Source organism: Aedes albopictus, chromosome 2 (genome assembly GCF_035046485.1).
Source record: "Aedes albopictus strain Foshan chromosome 2, AalbF5, whole genome shotgun sequence".
Classification (NCBI taxonomy): Eukaryota; Metazoa; Arthropoda; class Insecta; order Diptera; family Culicidae; genus Aedes; species Aedes albopictus.
In genome coordinates, this window is record NC_085137.1 from 311,236,760 (window position 1) to 311,261,513 (window position 24,754).

At 42.6% G+C, this 24,754-nt stretch overlaps 2 protein-coding genes across 2 annotated transcripts in view; one reads left to right on the top strand and one right to left on the bottom strand.

The window, feature by feature from the left end:
* Positions 1–18,242, bottom strand: part of LOC109420874 (peroxisomal targeting signal 2 receptor) — a 99,019-nt gene extending 80,777 nt beyond the window's left edge. The window contains exon 1 of the mRNA XM_019695372.3: positions 17,618–18,242. The gene's annotated coding sequence lies outside the window, so the exon portion shown is untranslated. The remainder of the gene's footprint in view (positions 1–17,617) is intronic.
* On the top strand, positions 8,612–11,624 carry LOC115270414 (arrestin homolog). Its single transcript, XM_029880094.2, has 4 exons — positions 8,612–8,972; positions 9,110–9,661; positions 9,741–10,074; positions 10,143–11,624. Exons 1-4 carry the CDS (start codon positions 8,808–8,810, stop codon positions 10,286–10,288), a joined length of 1,197 nt encoding a protein of 398 aa, XP_029735954.1. The 5' UTR covers positions 8,612–8,807; the 3' UTR covers positions 10,289–11,624.
* Positions 18,243–24,754: the final 6,512 nt, after the last annotated feature.

The window sequence follows — 24,754 nt, forward strand, 5'->3', positions numbered from 1 at the left end:
ACTCGTTACGTAATCATGAAATGATCTGTTTCGGTTATTTCTGTCAAAAATATCGTGAAATGAAGATAAGGTACACCGGGGCAAGTTAAAACTGGTGGGGCAAGATGAAACAGCGAGTTAACATGATGTTTTCTATTTTTTTTATCTGTATTAACGAGATTTTTAGCCCTTGGCTAGTTCATCTCGGGACCCACGCTTTACTTCCCTTCCGAAGGAAGAACTCACATTTTTGCGAGTTTGTCGGGAGTGGGATTCGATCCCAGGTCCTCAGCCTGATAGTCAAGTATTCTAACCATCACACCAGGTCCGCTGCACATGTTTTCCGTTTCACAGTTTGATCGCCATAACACATAGTTTTTGATTCAAACAATCTTTTAACGAAGGAAAAAAATCTAAATTGTATTGAAATCTATTTCAAAACTGCATGTTTCATCTTACGCCACCCGTTTCAACTTGCCCCGGTTTACCTTAAATAATAGAAGGTTTTGTCAAATTTAACTGTTGCAAGTTACCCCATAGTGACATATAATAATGATTTTTTACACTACTTAGTCGATAATTTTATTCAACTTTTATCGTTTAGGTTAGGTACCCTAACTGCAACCAAGGTCACCAGACTTATCGTACTTACCATAGGGGACTGGTATTTTTTTTTCCTTCTAAACCATAGGGGGATAAATCTGCTCATCAGACACCCTAACAGGAAGGTTAGGGTAGTGTGGGGATGAGGCCGTCTTCTACAGTGCCGGTAGAAGCCAGGACTACTCTTTCCTCGACCCACTAAAACACATTCCTATGGTCGCCAAACCCTACGTCTCTCCGGAACCACCAAGAAGGTATTGCTTCAGAGAGGGGCTAGTGCATATCGCACCCTCAAGGTTAGCTGCCGTAGCCTAGCAGCAACGAACATCGATGACTCGCTCTGGAGAGTCCATCACGATAGCATGCTGGCGCTTAGCCAGTTTCCCGAGTGGTCCTCGCCACTCCCTTTGTCCTCGGAAGGCGGGCAGGGTCAACCCCGCCCGCGCCCTACTGCTGAGCGGACATCAAGAACTGATGCCCACGTGCAACCCGATCTGACCTGCCCGCAAAGGAAGGGTATCACTACCCTTCAGGCCCTATCAGATGCACCCGTAGGTTGCAGACAGCAGGATCTCACCTACCCCGACCCTTGCCGGGGACCCCTTTCCAACCGCGGGCTCAGATCCAACCCAGTAGACCGACGTCACGACAGCACCGCTACCGGGACTTCCTCTCCGCGGCCACTTAATTGCTGTAAGGGTCGATCTCGACCGCAGGGCACCGGTATGACCTACGAAGCCGACTTCGAACCCCTGGACCACCTCTTGTACTGCATCTGGACTAGCCATTCTCCGAGTCCACGCGCCACCTCCTTTGTAGCTCCCAGACGATATGGGTGATAGCCGTTGAAACGGCATTCCAGCTAATCTCATCCCTACACATTCTCTGGACCAAGTTGTCCGGAGTTGTGTCCTCCCCGCATGTGGCAAGCATGCGGTCACGCATTGTGCGAAAACGCGGGCACACGAACAAAACGTGTTCCGCCGTTTCCTCTAAACCATTGCACACTGGGCATTCGGGAGAATCCGCATGCCCGAAACGGTGTAGATACTGTCGGAAGCAATCATGACCTGTAAGGACCTGTGTCAGGTGGAATGAAACTTCCCCATGGCGCCTATTAATCCAACTATCTACCCTCGGTATCAACCTATGGATCCACCTTCCTTTGGTGGAACTGTCCCACGCGCGCTGCCATTTGACCATAGAGGCCATCCTGACAGTCTTGCGTATGCCTCTTGTGCCGCGCATTTCGAAGCACTCCATATCCTCACTGATAAGAATGCTGATGGGCACCATACCAGTAATGACACAGAGAGCGTCGTGTGACACGGTACGGTACGCGCTTGCAACCCTCAGACACATAAGCCTGTAAGTACTTTCCAGCTTCCGTCGGTAGCATTCAGTACTTAGCGCGGTACCCCACGCCGGGCCGCCATACCTAAGTATGGACGTAGCAACACTAGCCAGAAGCTTGCGCTTACTGGCGTACACCGCTGAGCTATTGGACATCATCCGGGACAGTGCCGCAATAGCTGTGGAGGCTCTTTTACAGGCATAATCGACGTGGCTACCGAAGGTAAGCTTATCGTCGATCATCACGCCCAAGTGCTTGACAGAGCGCTTCGACAGGATAGTGCACTCTCCTACACTGATCTCCGTCTGCTGCGCCGACTGCATGTTGTTAACAACCGTCACCTCTGTCTTGTGGTGAGCCAGCTCCAGTTTTCTGGACCGCATCCACGCCTCCACAACCTTGATCGAGTGGTCGGTAGTCAACTTCACCTCCTCGATCGTTTCACCGTAGACTTCGAGCGTAATATCGTCGGCAAATCCGAATATCACCACTCCCACTGGGTACTCTAACCTCAACACCTCGTCGTACATGACATTCCATAACACCGGACCCAGGATGGAACCTTGCGGGACTCCTGAGGTTATGTGAAAGCACTTCCGACCCACCTCCGTGTCGTAAACCAGTACGCGATTCTGGAAGTAGCTTCCGAGAATCTTGTACAAGTACTCCGGTATCCCCAGACGCAAGAGCGCATCGGCAATAGCAGCCCAACTGGCGCTATTGAATGCATTCCTTACATCCAGAGTCACTACCCCGCAGAAGCGAATTCCCCTCCTCTTAGGCTCGAGTGCTTTCTCGGCGGTTTTTGTAACCGACAAGATAGCGTCTACGGTGGACCTCCCCTTCCGGAAGCCATACTGGTTGCTCGAGAGACCATTTACGCCCTCAGTGAACTTCAACATTCTATTGAGGATGATCTTTTCGAGCACCTTCCCCGCCGTGTCAATCAAGCATATTGGTCTATATGCCGACGGGTCTCCGGGTGGTTTCCCCGCCTTTGGCAATAGTACCAGGCTCTGCCTCTTCCAAGCTTCTGGGAAAACTCCCTCGTCCAGGCATTTCTGCATAGCAGACCTGAACATCTCGGGAGCTTCTGCAATAGCTACCTTTAAGGCCAGGTTCGGAACTCCGTCCGGACCTGGGGCCTTACCTACGCTAAGGGACTTAGCTATCCCCGCAAGTTCCACATCGGTGACCCTTTCCTCATCGCCAGCCCCAGTCCCCGGCTGTCCTACGAAAGGAGGCCAAGGACTAGGATCATGACGCGGAAAAAGTCCTCCAATGATCCCCTCCAACATCTCTGGAGATTGCTCTGTAGGAGCCATCACACCTCTCGTCTTGGCCATAACGATCCTGTAGGCATCACCCCACGGGTTCGTATTGGCACTCTGACAGAGACCCTCAAAGCAGGCCTTCTTGCTTGCTCTTATCTCGGTCTTGAGCGCGGCTTTTGCAGCGGCGAACACCACCCGCCGTTCGTTTCGCTCTTCCTCTGATCGTGCTCGCTGCATCCGCCGCCTAGCCCGTAGGCAGGCGCGGCGCAGGTCCGCAATCGCGTCGGTCCACCAGTAAGCCGGTGGCCTCCCATTTCTAGGGTGGACTCTCCTAGGCATGGTCGCATCACACGCACGTGAGAGCACCGCTACCAGCTCGTCGCCGTCTAAACCGAGTAAGTTTCGCTCACGGCGGAGCGCTTCCCTAAATACCTCTTCGTCGAAGTATGATGTCTTCCACCTACGAGGGCTTGGCCTTGGCCTAGCCGCCTCTTCTATCCGCTGTCTGCTGTTGTTGTAGTCGATACTGTAGCGAACCGCCAGGTGGTCGCTGTGAGTGTAGCCATCATCTACTCTCCAGTTCGAACTACTTGTTAGGCCAGGACTACAAAAGGTCACGTCAATAATTGACTCCGCTCCGTTTCGACTATATGTACTCTTGGTACCGACGTTAGCCAAGTCGACGTCTAAGATGGCCAGTGTTTCTAGCAGGATCTGACCCCGCTGGTTCGTGAAACGGCTTCCCCATTCCACAGCCCAGGCATTAAAGTCACCCGCTATTACCACCGGCCTTCGCCCTGTTAGCACGGTCGTTAAGCGGTCCAGCATTTGCGTGAACCGCTCGATCGGCCACCGCGGAGGCGCATAACAGCTACAGAAGAAGACCCCGTTTACTTTGGCGACCACGAAGCCCTCATAGGTAGTAGACACCAACTCCTGCACGGGGTATTTACCCGTCGTCCATATCGCCGCCATTTTCCTGGTCCCATCCGAGGCCCAGTTGCCGTTGCCGGCGGGTACTCGGTATGGGTCCGAAATGATGGCGATATCCGTCTCCCACTCAGAAACCGCCTGACAAAGCAGTTGCTGAGCCGCATCACAGTGGTTCAGGTTCAGCTGCGTTACCTGCACTGTGATTTGTTGCTCACTGCGGCTTTCTTTAAGGCCGGGCACCCTGGACCACCCATCGCATGTCTGTTTTTCGAGGTTTTCCCGGTACAGATCATGCAGATGGGCGGACTCGTGCAGCTTTGGGCCTTATGACCTTCAGCGCCGCATCGCCTACACAGTTTGCGCCTGTCGGGGCCTTTGCAGTCCCACGACTTGTGTCCTGGTTCCAGACACCTGAAGCAAACCTCGGGTGGCCCGTGGAATGTCAGGTGACAAACACACCAGCCCACCTTAATACTCCCTACTTTAACGGACTTTTTAACATCCGCCACAGGTAGCTGAACCAGAGCTATCTGTGTCCCTGCTGGCCCCTTCCGCAGCCTGACGGCTGTGGCGGCCACCTGAACATCGCACTGTTGCCGCAGTGCCGTGACGAGCTCTTCCGCTTCGGTGATCTCGTCTAGGTCTTTAACCTTCAGAGTCGCCTCATGCGTAAGAGCCCTCACCTCCACTCCATCTCCAAGGACCTCTTCTGCCAGCCTCTTGTAGGCGGCGCCCTTGTGATCCTTCTGGCGCTTAAGCTCCAGGATCATTTCGCCCGTACGAGTACGTCTGATACTGCGTACGTCGGCTCCAAGACCCTCGAGCTTGGCGTCGCACCTCATCGCCTTCAAGACGTCCGAGTATTTCGACTGTTCGGTCTTGATGACGATAGCGTCACCTTTTTCGCGCCTGGCACCTGCCTTCCTACGCCTTGGCTTGGCGACCTGCACTTCTACCTGCGGATTCCCCTTCTTCTTCCTCTTCCGCTCTACCTTTGTCCAAGGAGGGTCCTCTCCTTGGATCGCCCTGCTCTGCGGCTGCTGAGGGCCCACCATTGGTCGCAACCCCTTGTTCCCATCATTCCGGGACGGGCCGGCCTTTTCAGGCCCACCCTTCCCAGCTTTCCGGGAACCCTGGCTGGGGTCCGACTTTCCAGCGTTACCACCGGCTTTCGGGGTTATTATACGCCTGGCCTTGCGGGCGCCGCCAGACAGCTCCTCACCTGACGGCTGCCTCGCCCGCTTCTGCGAATGCTTGTCGCTTTTGTCGCGAGCATTCGCTTCCACTCTCTTCGGACTACCCGCGAAGGAGAAGGCCTCCGTTTGTGTAAACTTAGACGCTTTCTCCTTTGCGGGTTCCGCCGCTGCTGCAGCCAGCAACGCAACCGCGTGCTCCTGCTTGGCATTGTCGACAGACGCCCTAAGCCGAAGCAAGGCCGTTTTCAGGTCCTTGCTTATATTCGACTTAGTTGTCGCAAAGTCGATAATTTTGCCGAGCTGCTGCTCAGCTACCTCAAATGCGGGCCGTCCTTTTTCTGCAACTTGGCTGATGGCCCTCAGCAACCATGCTCCGTCCATGACCTCCGCCGGCTGGCTTGCCGTGGAGTGGACAGGAGCTCCCACGCTTGAGCTGCGTAAGCAGCTTCCAGCACCTGACTCCTCGCTTCTCCTTGTCGGAGACCTCATCAACCCGCTTCTTGCGAAGGGGTTGATCGCACCGCTACTTCCACCTAAGTTATTTGATTTAGAATTCTTGCTCATTGTTCCCACGAGTTGCACGAGAAATAATGTCCACCACGCCAGAGCTCTGCATTAACGCGGTAAGGGACAGCATACTGTGGGGGGTGCCCAGGTACCCCACAGGCTCCGTTAAAGATCGAGCATCTTTTTCACCCCCTCGATCACTCATTCCTCGGCACGGGTCGCTTGACACCTTGAATTGGGGTTAGTAGTCCTATTCTTAGCCGGCAACTACGCGGCTGACTCGCAAGCGGGGGGGTGCGTCAGGCCCCAGGACATCCGTCCCTGCTGCCCAAATAGGGGACTGGTATAGAATGAGCAAACCGTTTTAACAGTGTAGCTAAACAATAAATAAAGAAACAAAACTAATTTTTCCACTAAAACGATCTTTGGTATACATAATCTCTACACACCAAATTTTGTTTACTGGTATTCAGCAAACTTTGCTGATTTTTTTTGTGCTGATTTCATTCAGCAATGCGAATTTACTGAATATCAGCAATTATTTTTCAGCTTGCTGAATCATCCAGCAATTTTGACAGTTGATCAGCAACGTTGTGCTAAAATTCAGCAAAAAAAATGCTGAAATTCAGCAATTTATTTTGCTGATTTTTTTTGTGCTGGAAGCGTTTCAAAAAATTTGGTGTGTATAATCGAAATAGAAGGGCATACTAGTTTTCATTATTATTGAAAAAACTTCACATTTAGTGTAAGTCATCGTGTTGCAAGTTACACCGCTGGTCCAAGTAGCCCCGTTTGACGGTACTTTATGATCGAAAATTTGAATGTCCTTTGCCACGATTATCATTGGAATTCGAAATGGTATCATTTTTGACCACATCCCGTTCTGTGCAAGTTTTTTTTATTCTTCAACCACTTAACCTAATTTACAGCTCTATTGTCCACTAGGGCACTGCGTGAGCGATTCCAATTGGAAGCTGTACATAAACTTTGTACAGCGCCAAAATGTATTCTATTCTAATTGTACTACATCGAACTGGTTGCCGTTGCGCTGCTTTCACTTTCTACCCTATCATGGTAGAATGACGAGCACGAGGATGTTGATGTGTGGCTGTTGGTTGTTCCTGTTTCCAGATTGGGGGTCCATTATAGGTTGCCGTTCGCCGATGTCCAAGTATCCGGGTTCATTTGAGCCATGGGCTCAAGAGGGTCAGTGTCAGCTGCTCTCAGGGGGAAAGAGGAGCTGACGAAAGTGCCGGGGCTGAGATCGAACCCATGACCATCTGCTTATGAAGCAAGCCACGGGCTGAGAGAACAATTTTTGGAAATGACCCTTATTCATTAAAATTCTCAAAAAAAATCAAATATATTAATAATTTTTTGTTAGAGAAATGGTACATATAAATAATACTGTCAGATAAAATGTTCATGGTTGAAACTAAAAAAAATAGTACATGTAATTTTTTAGTAAATTTTGATGAGAAAATGTTCAAAAAATATACTTTTTACTAGCCCTGGCGGAGCCTCCACACGATTTTTTAGAAAATCGAACTTTCTATAAAAATGCTTCTAATATGTATATCTTTCATTAAAGGGTTGAGCACCTTGACTTTTCGAACATCGATTTTTTTTTGGGACAGTCTATCCTGGAGGTAATAACACGAAAAACAAAACGCAATGAATTAGTCAAGCACAATACTTTGATATTTAGTTTATGGAATTAGTTATAGTTAAACCACACTTTTCATACATTTTTGATAGCACCATTTATCAAAATAAATATAACTCCCAATTTAAATATGAGTAATTAATGGCAATACAGTTTGATCTAAATCAGAAAATATATCTATTAGCCATCCATAGCAAACAAAAGGGCCCATATAGCCGAGGCGGTAAACGCACGGGTATTCAGCATGACCATGCTGAGGGTGACGGGTTAGATTCCCGGTCGGTCCAGGATCTTTTCGTAAAGGAAATTTCCTTGACTTCCTTGGACATAGAGTATCTTCGTGCCTGCCACACGATATACATGCAAAATGGTCATTGGCAGAGGAAGCTCTCAGTTAATAACTGTGGAAGTGCTCATAGAACACTAAGCTGAGAAGCAGGCTTTGTCCCAATGAGGACGTTACGTCAAGAAGAGAGAGAGAGCAAACATTTGATTCCGATACAACACGTGAAGGAATGCATAGATTCCGAATACATACTTCAGTTTATCGACTTCATTTGCTATTCTGAGAGTTCACGTTTGTAAGTCACATGTTTTCGCAGCAATTTACACAGAAAACCTCATATGTGACAAGCTATTTTGACGGGTGTGGTACATACACTCCGTAGACCACATTCCAACAACATTAGGGGAAAACGTTTCTGTACGCTTCATCGATGGAATTCCAATCGATGACGTCGCATCCATCATCGGTCAACTTCGCTTTACCTTGCAATGTTAAAATAGGATTACAGATGCTTGTGTGTATGTAAACAGCAGACATAATGCATGGACTGCACAGGAACAGGCGACGAACACCTGATGATGGCGACAAATTGGCCACCCCTGTAACAGCGTGTCGTGTGTAACACAGGGTACTATTTTTCATAGCCATGAAAATGGGGAAATAAAATCGAAACAATAAAATAAACAAGGAAGAGAGGATGACAGGGAAAGAACATGCGTTAGGTAATTTGGTTAGAATAACACGCGAACGGTAAGCCCTGAAGGAAGCCTTTTCGGTGCATGGTCCAGGCGAAAGGTATAAAAACGATTCCCATGCCGGAGACCAGTTGCACTTCTGGTTGTTGTTCAAACCCGATAACATAGCAAAGTTTAAGTTCGAGTGAAAGTAATCTAGTGAAACTAGTAATACTTAACAAATCATCAAAGTTCTAAAGAACAGTAGTGGGAATATATTATTCTATTCAAGTTTAAAGTAGCTGTCGCGAGAAAATCAATCTACAAATCTAGTGATGGTTGTCGCTGTGAAAGTTTTTAAGAAATCCGCACCAAATGGCAAGCTAACCGTCTATCTGGGAAAGCGTGACTTCATCGACCATGTAGACTACTGCGAACCCGTCGATGGCGTGGTCGTCATCGACCAGGAATATCTGCGCGGACGCAAGGTCTTCGGCCAGGTGCGTCATTCAGAAGTTCTACGTTGGTCATAATTTGATTTATCTATTATGTGCATCGGAATACGAGTTAATTTCATTACGATAATTGGATTACGGTGTTCTCACGTAACGTTTTTTCTCGTCTCGTTCGTCTATAGCTCGTCACTGTGTACCGTTATGGTCGCGAAGAGGATGAGGTCATGGGGGTCAAGTTTTCCAAGGAGATGGTCCTGTGCAAGGAGCAGGTCTATCCCATGGTGAACTCCAAGATGGAGATGACCCCCATGCAGGAGCGCCTGGTCAAGAAGCTGGGCGAGAATGCATACCCATTCACATTCCACTTCCCGAACATGGCCCCAAGCTCGGTTACGCTGCAGGCCGGTGAGGATGATCAGGGTAAGCCACTTGGTGTGGAATACTCGATCAAGATCTACGTTGGTGAAGACGATGAAGAGAAGGGCCACAAGCGTAGCAGCGTTGGACTGATGATCAAGAAGCTGCAGCACGCCCCAAACACTCGTGGCCGCCGTCTACCTTCGTCGTTGGTCAGCAAGGGCTTCACCTTCTCGCAGGGAAAGATCAACTTGGAGGTCACCCTCGATCGGGAGATCTACTACCATGGCGAGAAGATCTCCGCCAACATTGTTATTACGAACAACTCACGCAAGACCGTCAAGAGCATCAAGTGCTTCGTGGTGCAACACTGCGAGGTTAGCATGTGTTTTAGTTTATCAAACAGCTACTTCAGCTCTGCTTACGAACGATCTAATCCGACTTTCCTTCCAACAGGTGACGATGGTCAACGCCCAGTTCAGCAAGCACATCGCATCGCTGGAAACTCGCGAAGGCTGCCCGATCACCCCGGGAGCAAGCTTCACCAAGTCCTTCTTCCTGGTGCCGTTGGCTTCCAGCAACAAGGATCGCCGCGGAATTGCCCTCGATGGGCATCTGCGGGATGAAGACGTCAACCTGGCCTCTTCCACCATGATCAGCGAAGGCAAGAGCCATTCCGATGCCATGGGTATCATCATTTCGTACTCGCTTCGAGTGAAACTGAACTGCGGTACCCTTGGCGGAGAGCTGCAGACTGACGTTCCCTTCAAACTGCTGACCCCTGCTCCCGGTAAGATAGTGAAGTTCTTCTTTTGTTGATACTTCAAGATTATTCTGAATGTTTGGTAACTTTCACAGGAACCGTCGAGCGCGAGCGCGTCAACGCTCTCAAGAAGATGAAGTCGATCGAGCGTCACCGCTACGAGAACTCCCACTATGCCGATGATGATGACAACATTGTCTTCGAGGACTTCGCTCGGCTGCGAATGAACGAACCAGAGTAAGCTATACCTGAAGTCTTCCTGAGGCTCAGGCTAGCACCTTTCTTCCTATAAATTTGATTATCGATCCTAAGTTGTCCACTAATTCTCTCAACCCCACCAAAATGGATGCAACTGAAAAAAGACTAGTCGCCAATGACAACCTACCTATGCTAATCGAGAAACTATGTGATATTTCAAATAGTTGATTTGCCTCTCTGCTTGGAAAGTCATTTTAGTTTTCAAAATATTTAGTTTTAAAAGCATAAAAATAACAAAAAAATCTAACCAAAAAAATAATCCATAAGTAACACGAAACGATTCGATTTATCGATTAATTTATGACACCAAGTCGTGACAACTGCGCAGTTGATCCATCCACCATCTTCACAGAAAAGACAAGGAAAATTTCAAACGGCACTATTCAAATTAATCGATCAATCGAACAAAACTACAAGCAAGCCAAATAACGAGTAACCAGAAGTGAACGAATCGAAACAAGCTCATTGAACGTGTCCCTCTGGTGGATTTTGACGGTCTTTGAATTCCCTCTCTGACTCTCTGAGGAAACTCTCTGCGCTGACCGAATCCCAGAGGGGGACTCGTTCGTTAATTTTAAGGAAGATGGCGTTTATGCAAAACAGTAAAGTGACAAACGACTGCAAGCTTTAAAGGAAAAGGATTTATTATCATTTTATTATATTGCAATCCGCACTGGAAACTTGAGTTCCCAATCGGCTGGTCCAGAATCAGACTGAAATAAGCAGATCAACTGGGCCCCGTCGAATCTGGTGTGCGTGTTTCGTGTGGTTCCATTTGATTCCGGGAATTTCTGATGCCTGGACCAGCTGCAATTTTACGGGTGTCAAGTTTCCGACCTTTCAGTTAATTGATTTTGAGCCCTAAAAGGAAAGGATCTCCCTTCGGTGGAGTTTGTCTCCCTGGCGATTCCCACTGGAAGGGAGGTACATTCCGGGGGCAAGTGAACAGAGCAATAGCAGCGCAATCCTCCTCCGGCTACGCGGATCGATGACTGCGATCAGTTTGGGACTGTGTGCGCGTCTCAGGCTTCGCGATGATTCCGGGACAGCGGCAGGGGGATTTCAAGTAGATTTATCAAGCAAAAAATAAATAGAGCAACAGGTACCTACAATCGTCAATTCCCAAATGGTTTTAGTTTTTAGGTTTTGATTTAGTTGTTTCGTTTAATGTATAATAGTTTGAAATGCAAATAAAAAACATGTTATCAGAAGAATTATACTACATCGTATTTAAAGAAGAAACACTGTTTGTTTATCATTTTATCAAAAATATTTGTAAAAATGATTGGCAATAATGAATTGATTTTATTACAGCTTTATTATGTTAGTTTTATTTACTGTCCCTTTGAAACCCAAATTTAAATCAGTTATCTAACATAATTCTAACATAACACAAAAATTCGACGTCCACATGACTGTAGACGAGCAACTGTTACGAACTGAATGGTATGAAATATGTAACTGGTGGCATTCCAGTTCAACGCACGAATCGCGTAGATGTGACCTCCAAGAATTCCTTTACAAAATTCTCCGAGAATTCCTTCACGATTTTTTTTCTAAATCATAATAATCTTCCTTAAAATCCTTTCTCAAGAAATTCCTCCAAGAATTGTTGCAGTAATTCCTTCAAGCATTTCTTGAGGAGCTCCTCCAAGAATTCCTCGAGGAAATTCCCCATGAATTTCTCAAGGAATTCCTCCAGGCCTTTTCCAGGATTTTCTCTATAATTTCCAGCTAGGCAGTATCCACATATGACGCAGCATTTTTTGGACAACTTTCAACACCCTCCTTCCTCGTGGTCTACTTTCCCATATCAATACATGGCTAGTAGCAATTTCACCCACCAAAGTAAATACATTCAAGAATTCCTGAAGGAATTGTTCATGGTGTGTTTGCAGAAATCCATCCAGGACTTACTCCAGAAGTTCCTCCATTAATTCCTTCAGGAACTCCTTCAGAAATACTTTTAAGGATTTTTTTTTTCAGAAATTCTTCCAGGAGCTCATTCCTCCAAGAATGTCTCCAAAAAATCCTCCAGGATTTCCCCCAATTTTCTTATTTAAAAATTATAACTCGAAAACGGTTCGTTGCTTCGTCTCCGAATATGTTTGAGGATATTTTTTTAAACAATTATACCATCTTCGACCTTGTGGCCTCTACAGACTTAACATTATTAACATTCGACAACGGTCAACACAAAGCACACCCAGTGGCCCAATGGAGAATTTCTGATTGACGAAAAGTTTTTCCCGGCTGGAGCAGGAATCGGACCCACATTCCGAGGCTTGCGAGTCACCTAAACCACGGTGTGTCTGGTAGAACAAATTTATTACAAAAAAATGGGCATCGCTAATTTTTACGCTACGTGAAAGTTGACGCTACCAGCTTTCATTCAAGCCCAACATCGAAATATTCCATCGGGGGAACTTTTTCATACAAAAATTGGGTATGTTTGTTAAGTAGAAATAGGGATTAATTTGGAACCGTGCATTTTGTATGGGGAAAAACAGTATTCTGAAAAAGTTGTTCGGAATCCCTCGGTGGATTTTTTTGAGGGACCCTGCAAATGAAAGCTGAAAGCCTCTATTTTTGAATAGCGAAAAATTTGACGATGCCCATTTTTTTGTTATAAACTTTTCCCATACACACGCCGTGTAAACGACTGACGCGGCTAACCGCTCGGCCCCGAAGCCTACAATATTTGAAGGGGCTTTATTAAAATGCTCTTTATATCAACAATAAAAAGGTTCTGCCATAGACAAACAGACGTAACACTCTGATATTTTGCATCGTACACCGATTTAACGGTCTATTTGAAAATTTGATAGTTGGCCAACTGACCACCCGTGGCGCTCGCATCGTTTTTGCTCGAGTTTGAAGTTTGCCCACTACTGCCACCTAGTTGATGGTCGGCCAAACTCAGTCCTTTTAGCATTGGGCGAACATGTTTCCGTGACTATGATTTGATTCGAAAAATGTTCGAAGTGTTACGTCTGTTTGTCTGTGGTTCTGCTGTCAATATTAACACTATATTTCAATAACCAATATCATTCAAGAATGCTTAGGGGTCCATAGAAAAATACAAAAAATTGTTTAAAAAAATCAGAAATTGAAAATTTATTCCGAAAAAAAAATTTAATTTTTTTATGAAAAGGGGTAATTGAAAAAAAAATCGCCATAGCGAAAATTCTGAATGATTTTTTATTTTAGAAAATCTTAGCTTTAAACAAAAACTGCATCGTGGCCGCGCGGTTAGCGGCGTCAGTCGTCTAGGCGTTTCGTAAGCCTTGGAGTGCGGGTTCGATTCCCGCTCCAGTCGGGAAAAACTTTTCGTCAAACGGAAAATTCTCCATTGGGCCATGTGTTGTGTGTGTTCTCCGTTGTCTCGTGTTAGTGTAATGTTCAGTCTGTGCAGCCTCTGGCTGAAGATGGTGTAGTCATAGTGTCTTTTAAAATATACATAATATGTATTGAGAGATTATCTCTCATTTAAGGCTTGAGTACCTTGACTTTTCAAACATCGGTTTGTTTTGGATAACCTAGTTGGGGGTGCTTTGTGGTCAAAGATTACACCCATTCTAATGTTCAACCAGATTTTAGCAGCGTAAAATGTTTTTTTTTTTGTGAATATTTTGAGCTTAGTATGAGAAATGTTTTTTTTGCAATTCAGCACTATAAAATGTGTTTTATACTTGCCGTTTTGGTATCACAACGGCCTACTTTTCTGAACTATACCAAACAGTTGCATTATGGTTCATAATGCAACTCATTTGGGTTGCATTATGAATCATAATGCAATTGTTTGATTGACAACTTGAGTTTCCACCGTTTCCACGGTTGGAGCTTGACAAACTGTGACGGTTCTAGACCGGCTTGCTTGATCAAAATTTCGTATATAGCATGACGGAGCACGTGGTCGTTCCTATTCAACCACCGCGAAGCACGATGATGCTGATGGCATTGATCATACTAATGAATGTTTTTTGTCATTGCAAAAAATGTTGTATGCAACTCGTTGCAAAACTCGATTTTTACAGCACTCGTCGTATTTATCCAACTCGGCAAGCCTCGTTGGATAAATGTACAACTCGTGCTGTAAAAATCATCATTTTGCAACTCGTCTCGTTGCATAAATAACTATTTTTTGCATTTTACGGTAGAATTATTCGATATTTTATTTCTTCTGCTTATTCTGCTTGTTAAGAAATCTCGACTGGGACACAGCCTTCTAGCAGCTTAAAGTAACAGTAGTATATAGGATACATTAAGCGGCAAGAGAAGCAGAACCGGTCGAATGAAAATGAATCAACATCTGATCGACAAGTATGTTGTAATAACGTATACTGCCCGAGCTATATTCGTTCCCACAATCTTCTCGCTTTAATTTCCAAAGTGTTCTAAGTAGAAAAGCTACCCTGTCGCTTGTTCATTGTCCTTGTCACCTTAATAAGTATTGAGAGCGGTTAGGCCAGTAACGGAAAAAGCGCGCTTTCATAGAAAAACCCGTGAAAAAACCTTTAAAGGACTCTCTGTGGAAGAATCCTTAGAGAAAACTCTAAAAAATCCTAAGATGTATCACGGCCGAAATGCAGGTGAAATTTCGGGAAGCATTCATGGGGAAATGATCCGAAAAATGATAAGACAAAATCCTATAGGAATTCCTAAAGGAATCCCGTAAGTAGTTTCCGTGGGAACCTTCAGAGGGGTTCCCGAATAAATCCCTTGAACAATTTGTGAAGGAATCTCTTTTGCAATTATCAGCGAAATGTCTGCAGACCAGTGCTGAAAATTTCATTTCGTCATATTTAAATTCAACCACCTACAGCTCATTTTAGAAGCTGAACCTGAGAATATGGTGTACGAAAAACTTGTGCGGCTAGACCAGTTCTGCAAGAAAGTCACGGAAAAACCGCTATTTTTCGAATATTTAATGTAAATGTCACGGACTACCTTTGAAAAATGCCAAATGATATTCACCGTGAATATCATTTGCATTTTTTGAAGGTAGTCCGTGACATTTACCCTAAGTATTCGAAAAATAGCGGTTTTTCCGTGACTTTCTTGCAGAACTGGTCTAGCCGCACAAGTTTTTCATATACCATATTCTCAGGTTCAGCTTCTAAAATGAGCTGTAGGTGATTGAATTTAGATATGACGAAATGAATTTTTCAGCACTGCTGCAGACATCCCTGAAGGAATTCTTGGATAGATCCCTTGAGTAATTTCTAGAAAAATCATAGAAGGTATTCTTATTGAAATCTCCGGAGAAATCACTATTAAGATTCTAGATAAAATTCCCAGAGAAATCCTCGGAGAAGTTGAATTTCTTGAGCAGTTCCGAAGGATTCCAAGTAGTATTATTCCTAAAGCAATACCAAGTGATATTCTTATAGTATTACCAAGAGAAAATACTAGAGGAGTCAGAAGAGAAGATTCTATAGGGAAATCCATAAGACCGTCCAAGAAAAAAAATCCCGAGAAGGATCATGATTCTTGGATAAGCTGTTTGAGTAATTTCTGTAGAAATAACTGGAGGCATTTATAGAGATTTTTAAAGAAATTTATAGAGGAGTCCCCGGAGAAATCCTTGCATGAATTTCCGGTAGAATTTCTGGAAATATTCCAGAAGGAATTTCTGAAGAAATACTAATCCCAGGAAAATCTTTAGACAAATGCCTGGATAAATCCATGGAATGATTCTCGAAGAATTGTTTGGAGAAATCCCTATACATATAAATGTCTGGATACATCTGGATACGGATCCTGTACATATTCAAGGAAAAAGGCATACCGGAATACTGGCAAAAATCTCTGGTAGAATCCCGAAACGAATTCCTGAAAGGGTTTGGAGGAATCTTAAAAGGAATTTATGGTGGGATCTCTGAAAAAAAAAAACTCTGGAGATATATCTGAAAGAAATCCTCGGCGCAATCTCTGAGGCAAACCCAGGAGGAATTCTACAGCATAAGGCTACATCAACATTTGAAATGGGGCTGTTCGGGTTCGTATGAAGTTGATCATCAATATTAACTTCTTTTCTCGATCAGTCTAGATAGCTGTGTAGTGTCGGTAGCGGTTGTCTAAATTGGCTAAGACCGCCAGTTCTTGTGGTAAGAGCCACCTGTTTATCCCTAATTCATGGTGTGATGCGGCTATGTGCTTACCGTGCCTAAGAATGAATGGTTAGGGGGTCTAATAAAATCCTAACCGCTTAACGGAGCCTGTGGAGTACTAGGGCGCCCACCACAGTATTCTGCCCTTACTTCGCTAACCGGAGCAATGGTGCAGTTGACCGTGTGTTTCTCCGAGATAATCAGCTATCCTTCTTAAGCCTCAACTGCGAGGCTCAATAAGGGTGGAATTATTGATAGGTTGTTTATTAGCTTACAGTATGACCTATATGGCTCTTCGCATTATGCGTCCTTCACAGTGTACTCTGTGTAATTTCGTCTCTGGCGTTCTTCAGTGACTATGGTTATGACAGCTCAGATCAATCTTCAGCATAAAAGAACAGCTTTGGTCCAAGAACCTTACTTTCGTAGGGGGTTTCTATGTAGAGGTAATGCTTTAATTAACACCTATATGGTTACGCGTTTTGCGTTTGACCCGATGTTTGCTACTTTCAGAAAAGAGGAAATCTGGAGCAACATTTGAAAAGGGCATACAAGCATTGGTAAACAATGACTTCACACGTCGCCCCTGAGCCCCCCTCAGCTTATTCACAAAAACTAAGACCGTTATCAAATAGAGCAAACATCGATCTTTCGGATAACGGTGTTCATTTGCGTGGGCGGGCTGCTGTTATGCCCTACGGAGCGTTTTACAAAAAAGACACAAGACCTCTTGGGCCCTTTTCAAATGTTGCTCCAGAAATGGCAATCTCGCGTGTCATGCCTCAAGCGACAAATAATTTCCTCCCAGCGTCACATGTTTGATGTCTGAGTTATAATTTTGCAAACAAACAAAGCAATTGGAATTGGTTTTTTGAAGTGTAATTAAAGTTAAAAAAAAATCACAGAAGCATATAAATTCATAGGGTATGTGTGCCATAAGAAATCTTACGCTCTCAAATTCATCCTACTCGATAACAAGCCATTACGGCACTGATCGATTCTGCTCATTTTGTTGTTTTATACGTGCTCACTTCTAACAAAAAATACAAAAATAAGAAATAAAACAAACACTACTCTAACCCTCAGTTTTTTTTGTAGGATGAAAATGGAAATCACATGCACCCGATACCCTATGAAAACAAATTTCACTTTGCTCAGAATGCTTGTTTCTAGTCAGTTTTTAGTTTCTTTTTTCTTACCTTATATTCTAAACGACCAAGGCACTTTTGTAATCTGCTCAAGGGGACTAGAGACGTCCACGTTCACTCTAGAATATAGTTGCACTTTCTATCGTTGTTTATTTTACCGATGAACTTTCACTGTCGTAACTTAAACTTCCTGCTAAGCCTGTTGTCATGGACACTTTTCAATTGCAGTTTTCTTCTATATTACGTCGAATTCACTTCCCACACAGGATAAACGTTAAACACCAACAAATCCGGAAATACACCTTGGCCAAGATCCAGCACATCAGAGACTGTCAATGACAGGAAAAACAAGTTTCAACCGCACTCACGTTCTAGGTGATTTAAATTTTTCCTTGCGGTTACTCTGTACCATCCGTTGTCAACTCACGCATCATTCGCACGTACGCACACACTATTTTGCACCCAGACACGAACGCGTGCCGTGGTTCTTCGACGCAATCGCGTACGACTCGCGATATCCTTTTAAAAATTTAAAAGGCTTCTTTTTCCGAAACTTTCCACCACTCTCTCGCTCGACCGCCCTGTGGCATCATCTTGCCATCGCGGTGGTCTATGTACAACTAGTGTTCCTACCGTCTCGAAGAAGTTCACCCCACCGCCGAAAGTGATTACAATTCTTACATCTCCTTCCGAGCTTGGTACAAGGACGCAAAGCTTACCCATACAGTAAACACCCGTCTGGTGTACGCCGTGCTGTATATACAAAACAAACGCACAAAAAACACTTCAAAAAAGGAAAAGGATAAGACACAAAAATTCCGTTACTCGCGCTTTCTTACATGCTGGTGTATTCAACCGAAAAGGAACGCAGTCTCCTTGTAGGTATTAGTGCGTCAAGATTTCTTTCATCCTAACCTCTTCCCTTTCCAATTCTACCACCAGCACGAGTCTTGCCAAGATTTCCCCCTCGATCCTTCCTGTACTAAAAAAAAACAAGCTCGCGCATATCCTTGCACCGTGTTTCCGTCGTCAACGACATCGTCTTGCGAGATTCGCCTTGTTTGACTAGTGTGCGTGCGCGAGTGCTAAATCTTGGCTCCGCCTCTTTTCACCTCAGGATTTTTCTTTCGCTTGCGCGCCTCCACCGTTGCCGTTCGACGGTTTGTGAGTGACGATATAAAAAAATAACGCGATATGAATTCTTCTAAAGATGACGACGACCAGGGGTAGCAGTAGCATCTTTGGTCGGAACAGTGGTGCCTGATTTGATTTTGTGACCAACTTTTAACTGATATCGTTATGGCTATCAAACCGAGCAATTCGTCTTGAAACTGCAAAACAAACTCATAAAACGCTTTCATGTCTTGAAGAAAATGATGGTTTATGGTCGAGACGAAACAATACGAAACTCAGATATAGGGTATTGGTTCCCTTATTAAGCATGTGGCTCCCATTTTCATCCCACGAAAAACAAAGGATTGTAGCGCTGTTTGTTTTGTTTCTTATTTTTGTATTTTTTGTTAGAAGTGAGCAACCATGAAAACAAAAAGAACGGAGTCAATCGGTGCCGTAATCGCTTGTTTTCGAATAGGATGAAAATGGGAGCATGAGATTACTGATGGCACACATACCCTATTTCAATATGAAATGCAGAACTCAAATAAATGTAGACGTTTTAAATACATAGATGTTTTTGTCCTTGGCTGGTACCGAGAATCTCTTTTCGGCTTTCAGTCTTTTGGGTGGTCAAAACCCATTTTTATTTTTCATTTATTTAGTATTACATCGTTCTTACAATAAAACTGAATTAACGATTCCTCGCCAGAGCCGGGGTTGGCCCCGCCAAGGGCCTCAGAGGGGCGCCAAATCGCCAAACAAGATGATGAGATTGTTTTCTTGTATGTTATCAAGATTTCACTAATTTCTAAGACTGATCATGTTTTCCAGGTTCTTTCTCTAAAATTTTGATTTCTTTTTTTTATATTTATCATAATTTTACCTGAGATTTCAGATAATTTTTCATTATAAGAAGCTCTTTTATTTTTTATTAATGAGCAAAGCAAAATCAGTAAGTTTTCTAAATTCTAGTGAAAGTTTCTTTCTAATTCTTCTTTCTGTCTAGTTCCTAAAATTTCTTACTGGGAAATGCCTTGAGGTAACTTCCGGTGATTTTGTTTGCATTCATTGTTAACAAAAGTATTTTAAATCAAAAAGATTCGGAATCGAATTGTTATTTCTCATAAATGTTTCTTTGGACTCATTGGCGTATCTAGGATTTTTTCCTAGGGGGTGCCTAGGAGGTGCCAGTTCCAATGGCTTCCAGTACTACTGTGTTGCGGGAAAAACTAGCCTTCCCACATTTTGTTTTGTTGATTGAACACAATCAGATGTTCAAGTATACATTTTCAGAGCAATTTTTGAGAAACGTATATCATGAAAACAACAAAATATCCACAACATAACGTGATAAAGAATAGATTTGTGTTTTCTTTTCAAATTTAATTTGAATGAAATTTTGAGTTTTTGTTAAATTTTTAATGCAATTACAATCAGTCTAAATTTCAGGCTCATGCAGTATTTCGTTTGCAATATATATGTTTTGGGAGGTTCCGAAGCTCGAATCCGAATAATTGAATCCGGCCAGTATTACAAGATTTTTTAAATGTATGCTTTCGGCAATTCCTCAGGGATTATTCCCGGCAATTTATTTAGATAGTTCTTTGGAACCGGTAGATTTCTTCGGCAGTTTCTTTGGACCACCTTCCGCAATCTCTTTGAGAATTTAAGAAATGTATGAAGCAATTAAGGATTTTAATAGTAATTGCCGAATCAACTTCCAAATATAATTTTTGTAGGCAAAATTTTTAATTGTACACTGAAGTAAATACCGATGAAATACCCAAAGGAATTTTTAAACAAATTCACAATGATGATCATGTTCCATGGTTTTAAAAATATTATCATAATTATAATTTATTTCACGCTGTAAAACTAGAGAGTTATCATTGTTGCGCACAATAGCGTTTGCTAATTTAAACATATATCCTTAAGGCGAAACTGGAAGCATTTCCTCGTTTTTTTGGTTTTTGATTTTTTATTAAATAACGATGCAATATTTTTAAAATCGGTTTTCGTGCATATGTAGAGTATGGATCAGGGTATCTACTGAATTTTTTACGCTGCAGAAAATGTTTTTCGTTTTTGCAGAAACCATTTTTTAGTGAAATTTTGTTTCTGCAAAAACGAAAAACATTTTCCTCGCGTAAAAAAATCAGAAGATACCCTAATCCATACTCTACATGTGCATGAAAACTGATTTTGAAAATATCGCTTCGTTATTTAATAAAAAATCAAAAACCAAAAAGTGAGGAAATGGATCCAGTTTCGCCTTAAGTGATACAAAAGTAGACATTTATACGAATAGATGATAATAAGCATTTCAAAGAAGGAAAGGGAAAGAATTATTTCCTGCCAATTTTCCACTAAATTTGTAAATAGTGTATTTAAAGTAATCAGTATTACACTAATAAACGTTTTTATGCAGCTTTGTAACTGATAGCACAGAGAACAGACGTCTATCTTCGCTTTTTGCCTTGTGTAAAACTTTGTAACGGTCATTTCAGAGTATGTGGTTATGCTCCCGCTGCGCGGCGCTAGCGTTCTATCACTGACGTTGTTGTGTTGTCATATTTGCTTCCAGTGCTCGCCGTTTTTGGCCGTTTGGCGCTCGTGTCGCTTTGTGGGCTAGTGTATTTTAACGATGATCGCTGCCATCGTGGGGTCAAATCGACTTTATATGTGGGGCAGTCTCCGTTGGTGGCGTTGAGATACACTTAAATCTTTTACACACGATTTCGACGTATTTTTGTTCGAGCTTAAATGTCTGTTCTCTGTGCTGATAGTCGACAAATATGCTATCTCTTATTCTGCTGAAAGAGTCTTCAGTCCCCTCCTGCAATTGCAACAATCGTGTTTAATCGCAAGTTTCAATCGAATAAAAAAGTTATTGAAAAATATCATATAACAGTTGAATTACTGTTTTCCAAAAATGCAGTTGAAAATCTTTCAATTGTTCATGTGATTGTTTTCAGGCAAAAATATTTAATAGTACTTTACGACTAATGTCTAGTTCAAACCGAAAACGTAAAATTTCTGTACTACACGTAATTTTGTGATTTTTTCCAATTGCTGTGATTCATAGTTCTCACAGTCATTGTTCTGGCAAACTATGTTCATGTACATGTGCAAGCAATAAGAAAAGGGTTGTCGCTATGAACGTTGTGAGGGATCGGAAAATACTAACATCATTTACCGCCCATAATGCATAAGAGTAACATTCGATAGGAGTGGGCATCGGAGAAACCCAAAGTTTGCAACTTTCGTTAATATGGAAATGGACCTTAATTTTGGAAATTTATCAAAAGTTTGAAAATCTTGAAATTGCGTTTGAGAAAGTGTCTTCTAATTTTCTGTTTACTAAGTCAGCCCTGAGAAGCTCACATCCCAAGCAATATTTTGATTGGCAACTAATCTTGTAGCAGTTTTCAAACCCACCCATAAAACTTAAAACGTTTTATCTGGTTCTTAGTTCTTCTAGTCTATTTGTACGAAATATGTTACTTGAGATGTCGCGCAATTAGTATTTTGTAACTAAAGTATGCGCACAGCAAAATCTAGCCAAAGAAAATCAAGCAGTAATAATGCATTCTAACTTATTCCAAACCAAAAGCAATCCATCGCATAAAAGCATTAATTTACTTTAACCCTTTGCATACGGAATTTTCATCTTTCTGGATGCAACCTCGCTGGTTTAGAACACGATTGTGATGGTCGGTTTTCTCGGCTGGGCACATATGACCCATCCGTCCTCAAAGGGTTAAATCAACATCAAGACATTGTTGATTTGCCTTATTATATCCGTCATCACGAGCTTTGCGCTTGAGACCTTCCGTAAAATTTTGCACAGTACCTTCGATCACTTGCCAAGAAATGTTTACCATCTTTGTGTCAAAATCAATCTTATTTTTTGATGAAAGCAGCCTTCACGGTTACTCAATATTTTTCAATTGATGTGAGTTTTGAGATGTATCATATTTTACGTTTTTATGAAAAATACGGTACAATTTCCACTTAGTTTTCTGCATACAAACGCAAGGATTCTCCGTCATAAGAAAGGCACAAAAATTAATCCAAATCAATACACAATATCTAAGCTTTTGATTAAGGGGTGCCAGTCATTTTTTCCGACATTTCCCGGGTAGAGGTGAAGTACTGACGATCAAAACATGATATTGGTTTGATTGATATAAGAGATAAAAGATCTGAAAATAATATCTGAAAAATGTTCCTGGAACATCTGAACAATATCAAAATGTGATATTTCAAGATCAAATGAATAGCTTGCTGCTATTGGTTAGATCTTACAAGATCTAAATTTGATCTGATGATGATGTTCCAGGAGTAATTTTTAGATATTATTTTTAGATCTTTTATCTCTTATGTCAATCAAACCAATATCACATTATGATCTCAATATCATAATATGCTATTATCGAGCTCTTTTCCTCTACCCGGGTTCCCATGGTGACAAAGATGATTTGTTGTACATGTATTTGGGAAAGTTCGGGTTTTCAAACCACAATTTCATTTTGTTGACCAAACTATGTATTTCTTGCCGAACTTCGATTATTTATTGGTCTTTCACGCTGCAATGATGAAAAGAACCGAATACTTGAAAACTAACTAAAGTCTGCGGGGACAGTCGTTTTAATGTACATTGTCAGATTTTCAGCACGTTTGTGCAAAAAGTTTTCGAGGACTTCGAGGCAAGGGATGCCTCTATTGTAACCAGAATGTTAAAATATTTCCCGAAGTAAATATTTTTCGATTCCTTACACAATAAGCTTTCATTTGCGCCATAGATTACCACGATTCGTTGAAAATTATGAAATTGCTATCCAAAATGCGGTGGCTAGATTTTGCTGTGTGCATACCTCATATAAGCTTTATTCAAACGAATCTCCTGAAGTTAAAAAGAATGCGTTCTAATAAAACCAACTAAACAAATTTTAAGCAAATGGCCAATACCACGAGACTCTGCCCAGAGAAGTCACAAAAAATCATTCTGGGTCTTCCGTGAATTGAGCCTAAAATCCTCCAGCCACAATGTGTGTATCATTTATAGTGTCTCAGGAAAATCTTATTTAGAGGGTTTTAAACAAAATACTCAGCTAAGATAAATAGGCACCATATTGGAGCTTAATTTCCAGAATGTAAGTCTGTTGTTTGTTCTTACCAATTTAAAGCTCTAGAAAATAAAAAAGGTGAAGTAATTCCGTGTGTAGCTTATGTTTTGTTCAAATACATTGAAATTATCATGTGAAGTTTTCAATTTTAGACGAATGTCAAGGAAAAATTTTAGGGGGTGCCAAATTCATTCTAGGGGGTGCCAGGCACCCCTGGAACCCCCCCTAGCTACGCCAATGTTTGGACTCAAATTCTTGTAAATGTAGTAGTAATTATTAGCTCAGAATCTCCTTCAGAGATTAAAAAAAATCAAAACAAAAATCTTTAAGGAGATTCTTTTTGAAATTCCTCGAAGAAAGTTATCTAGGAATTAAATCGGGAATTAGTGAAAGGGCCCCTTCCGATATTTCTACGAAGATTTTATTCTATGACTTCCTTCAATAGAGATTCCTGCAAAAGGATTACTAGATTTCTTCATGGATTCGATTACCAAATCGATTTTGATAGTTTTAAGTGATTTATGTTAGGTACGATATTTCCCATACAAGTCACCCTCCAAAAGTTGCATGCAAGTTTTCATACTAAAATAAAATGCTTAAATCTATCAAATTTGAATAGGAAAAACGAAATATTTTGCATGAGTCGTTAATTTAGATGTTAATTGACCAATTAACCTTTTGATTGCTCAAAAAAAATATTTCCATGCTTAATGGCTTGCAGTCAAAAAAGCCCAAAATCGCAAATTTTGCACTATAAATTGAGGTATAGCTCAAAATTGTGACGTGTTGGAGCAAATCTGAGCCCGGATTCGGATTCAGCGGCCCAAAAACCTTCGGAGACACGAAGTTTGCTCTTGAGACAAAAAAATATTGCGCTGTGTAATTTGTTTCTTCTAAAAGCCAAAATACAACTTATAAAGAAATTAAAATGAATAATTAATTA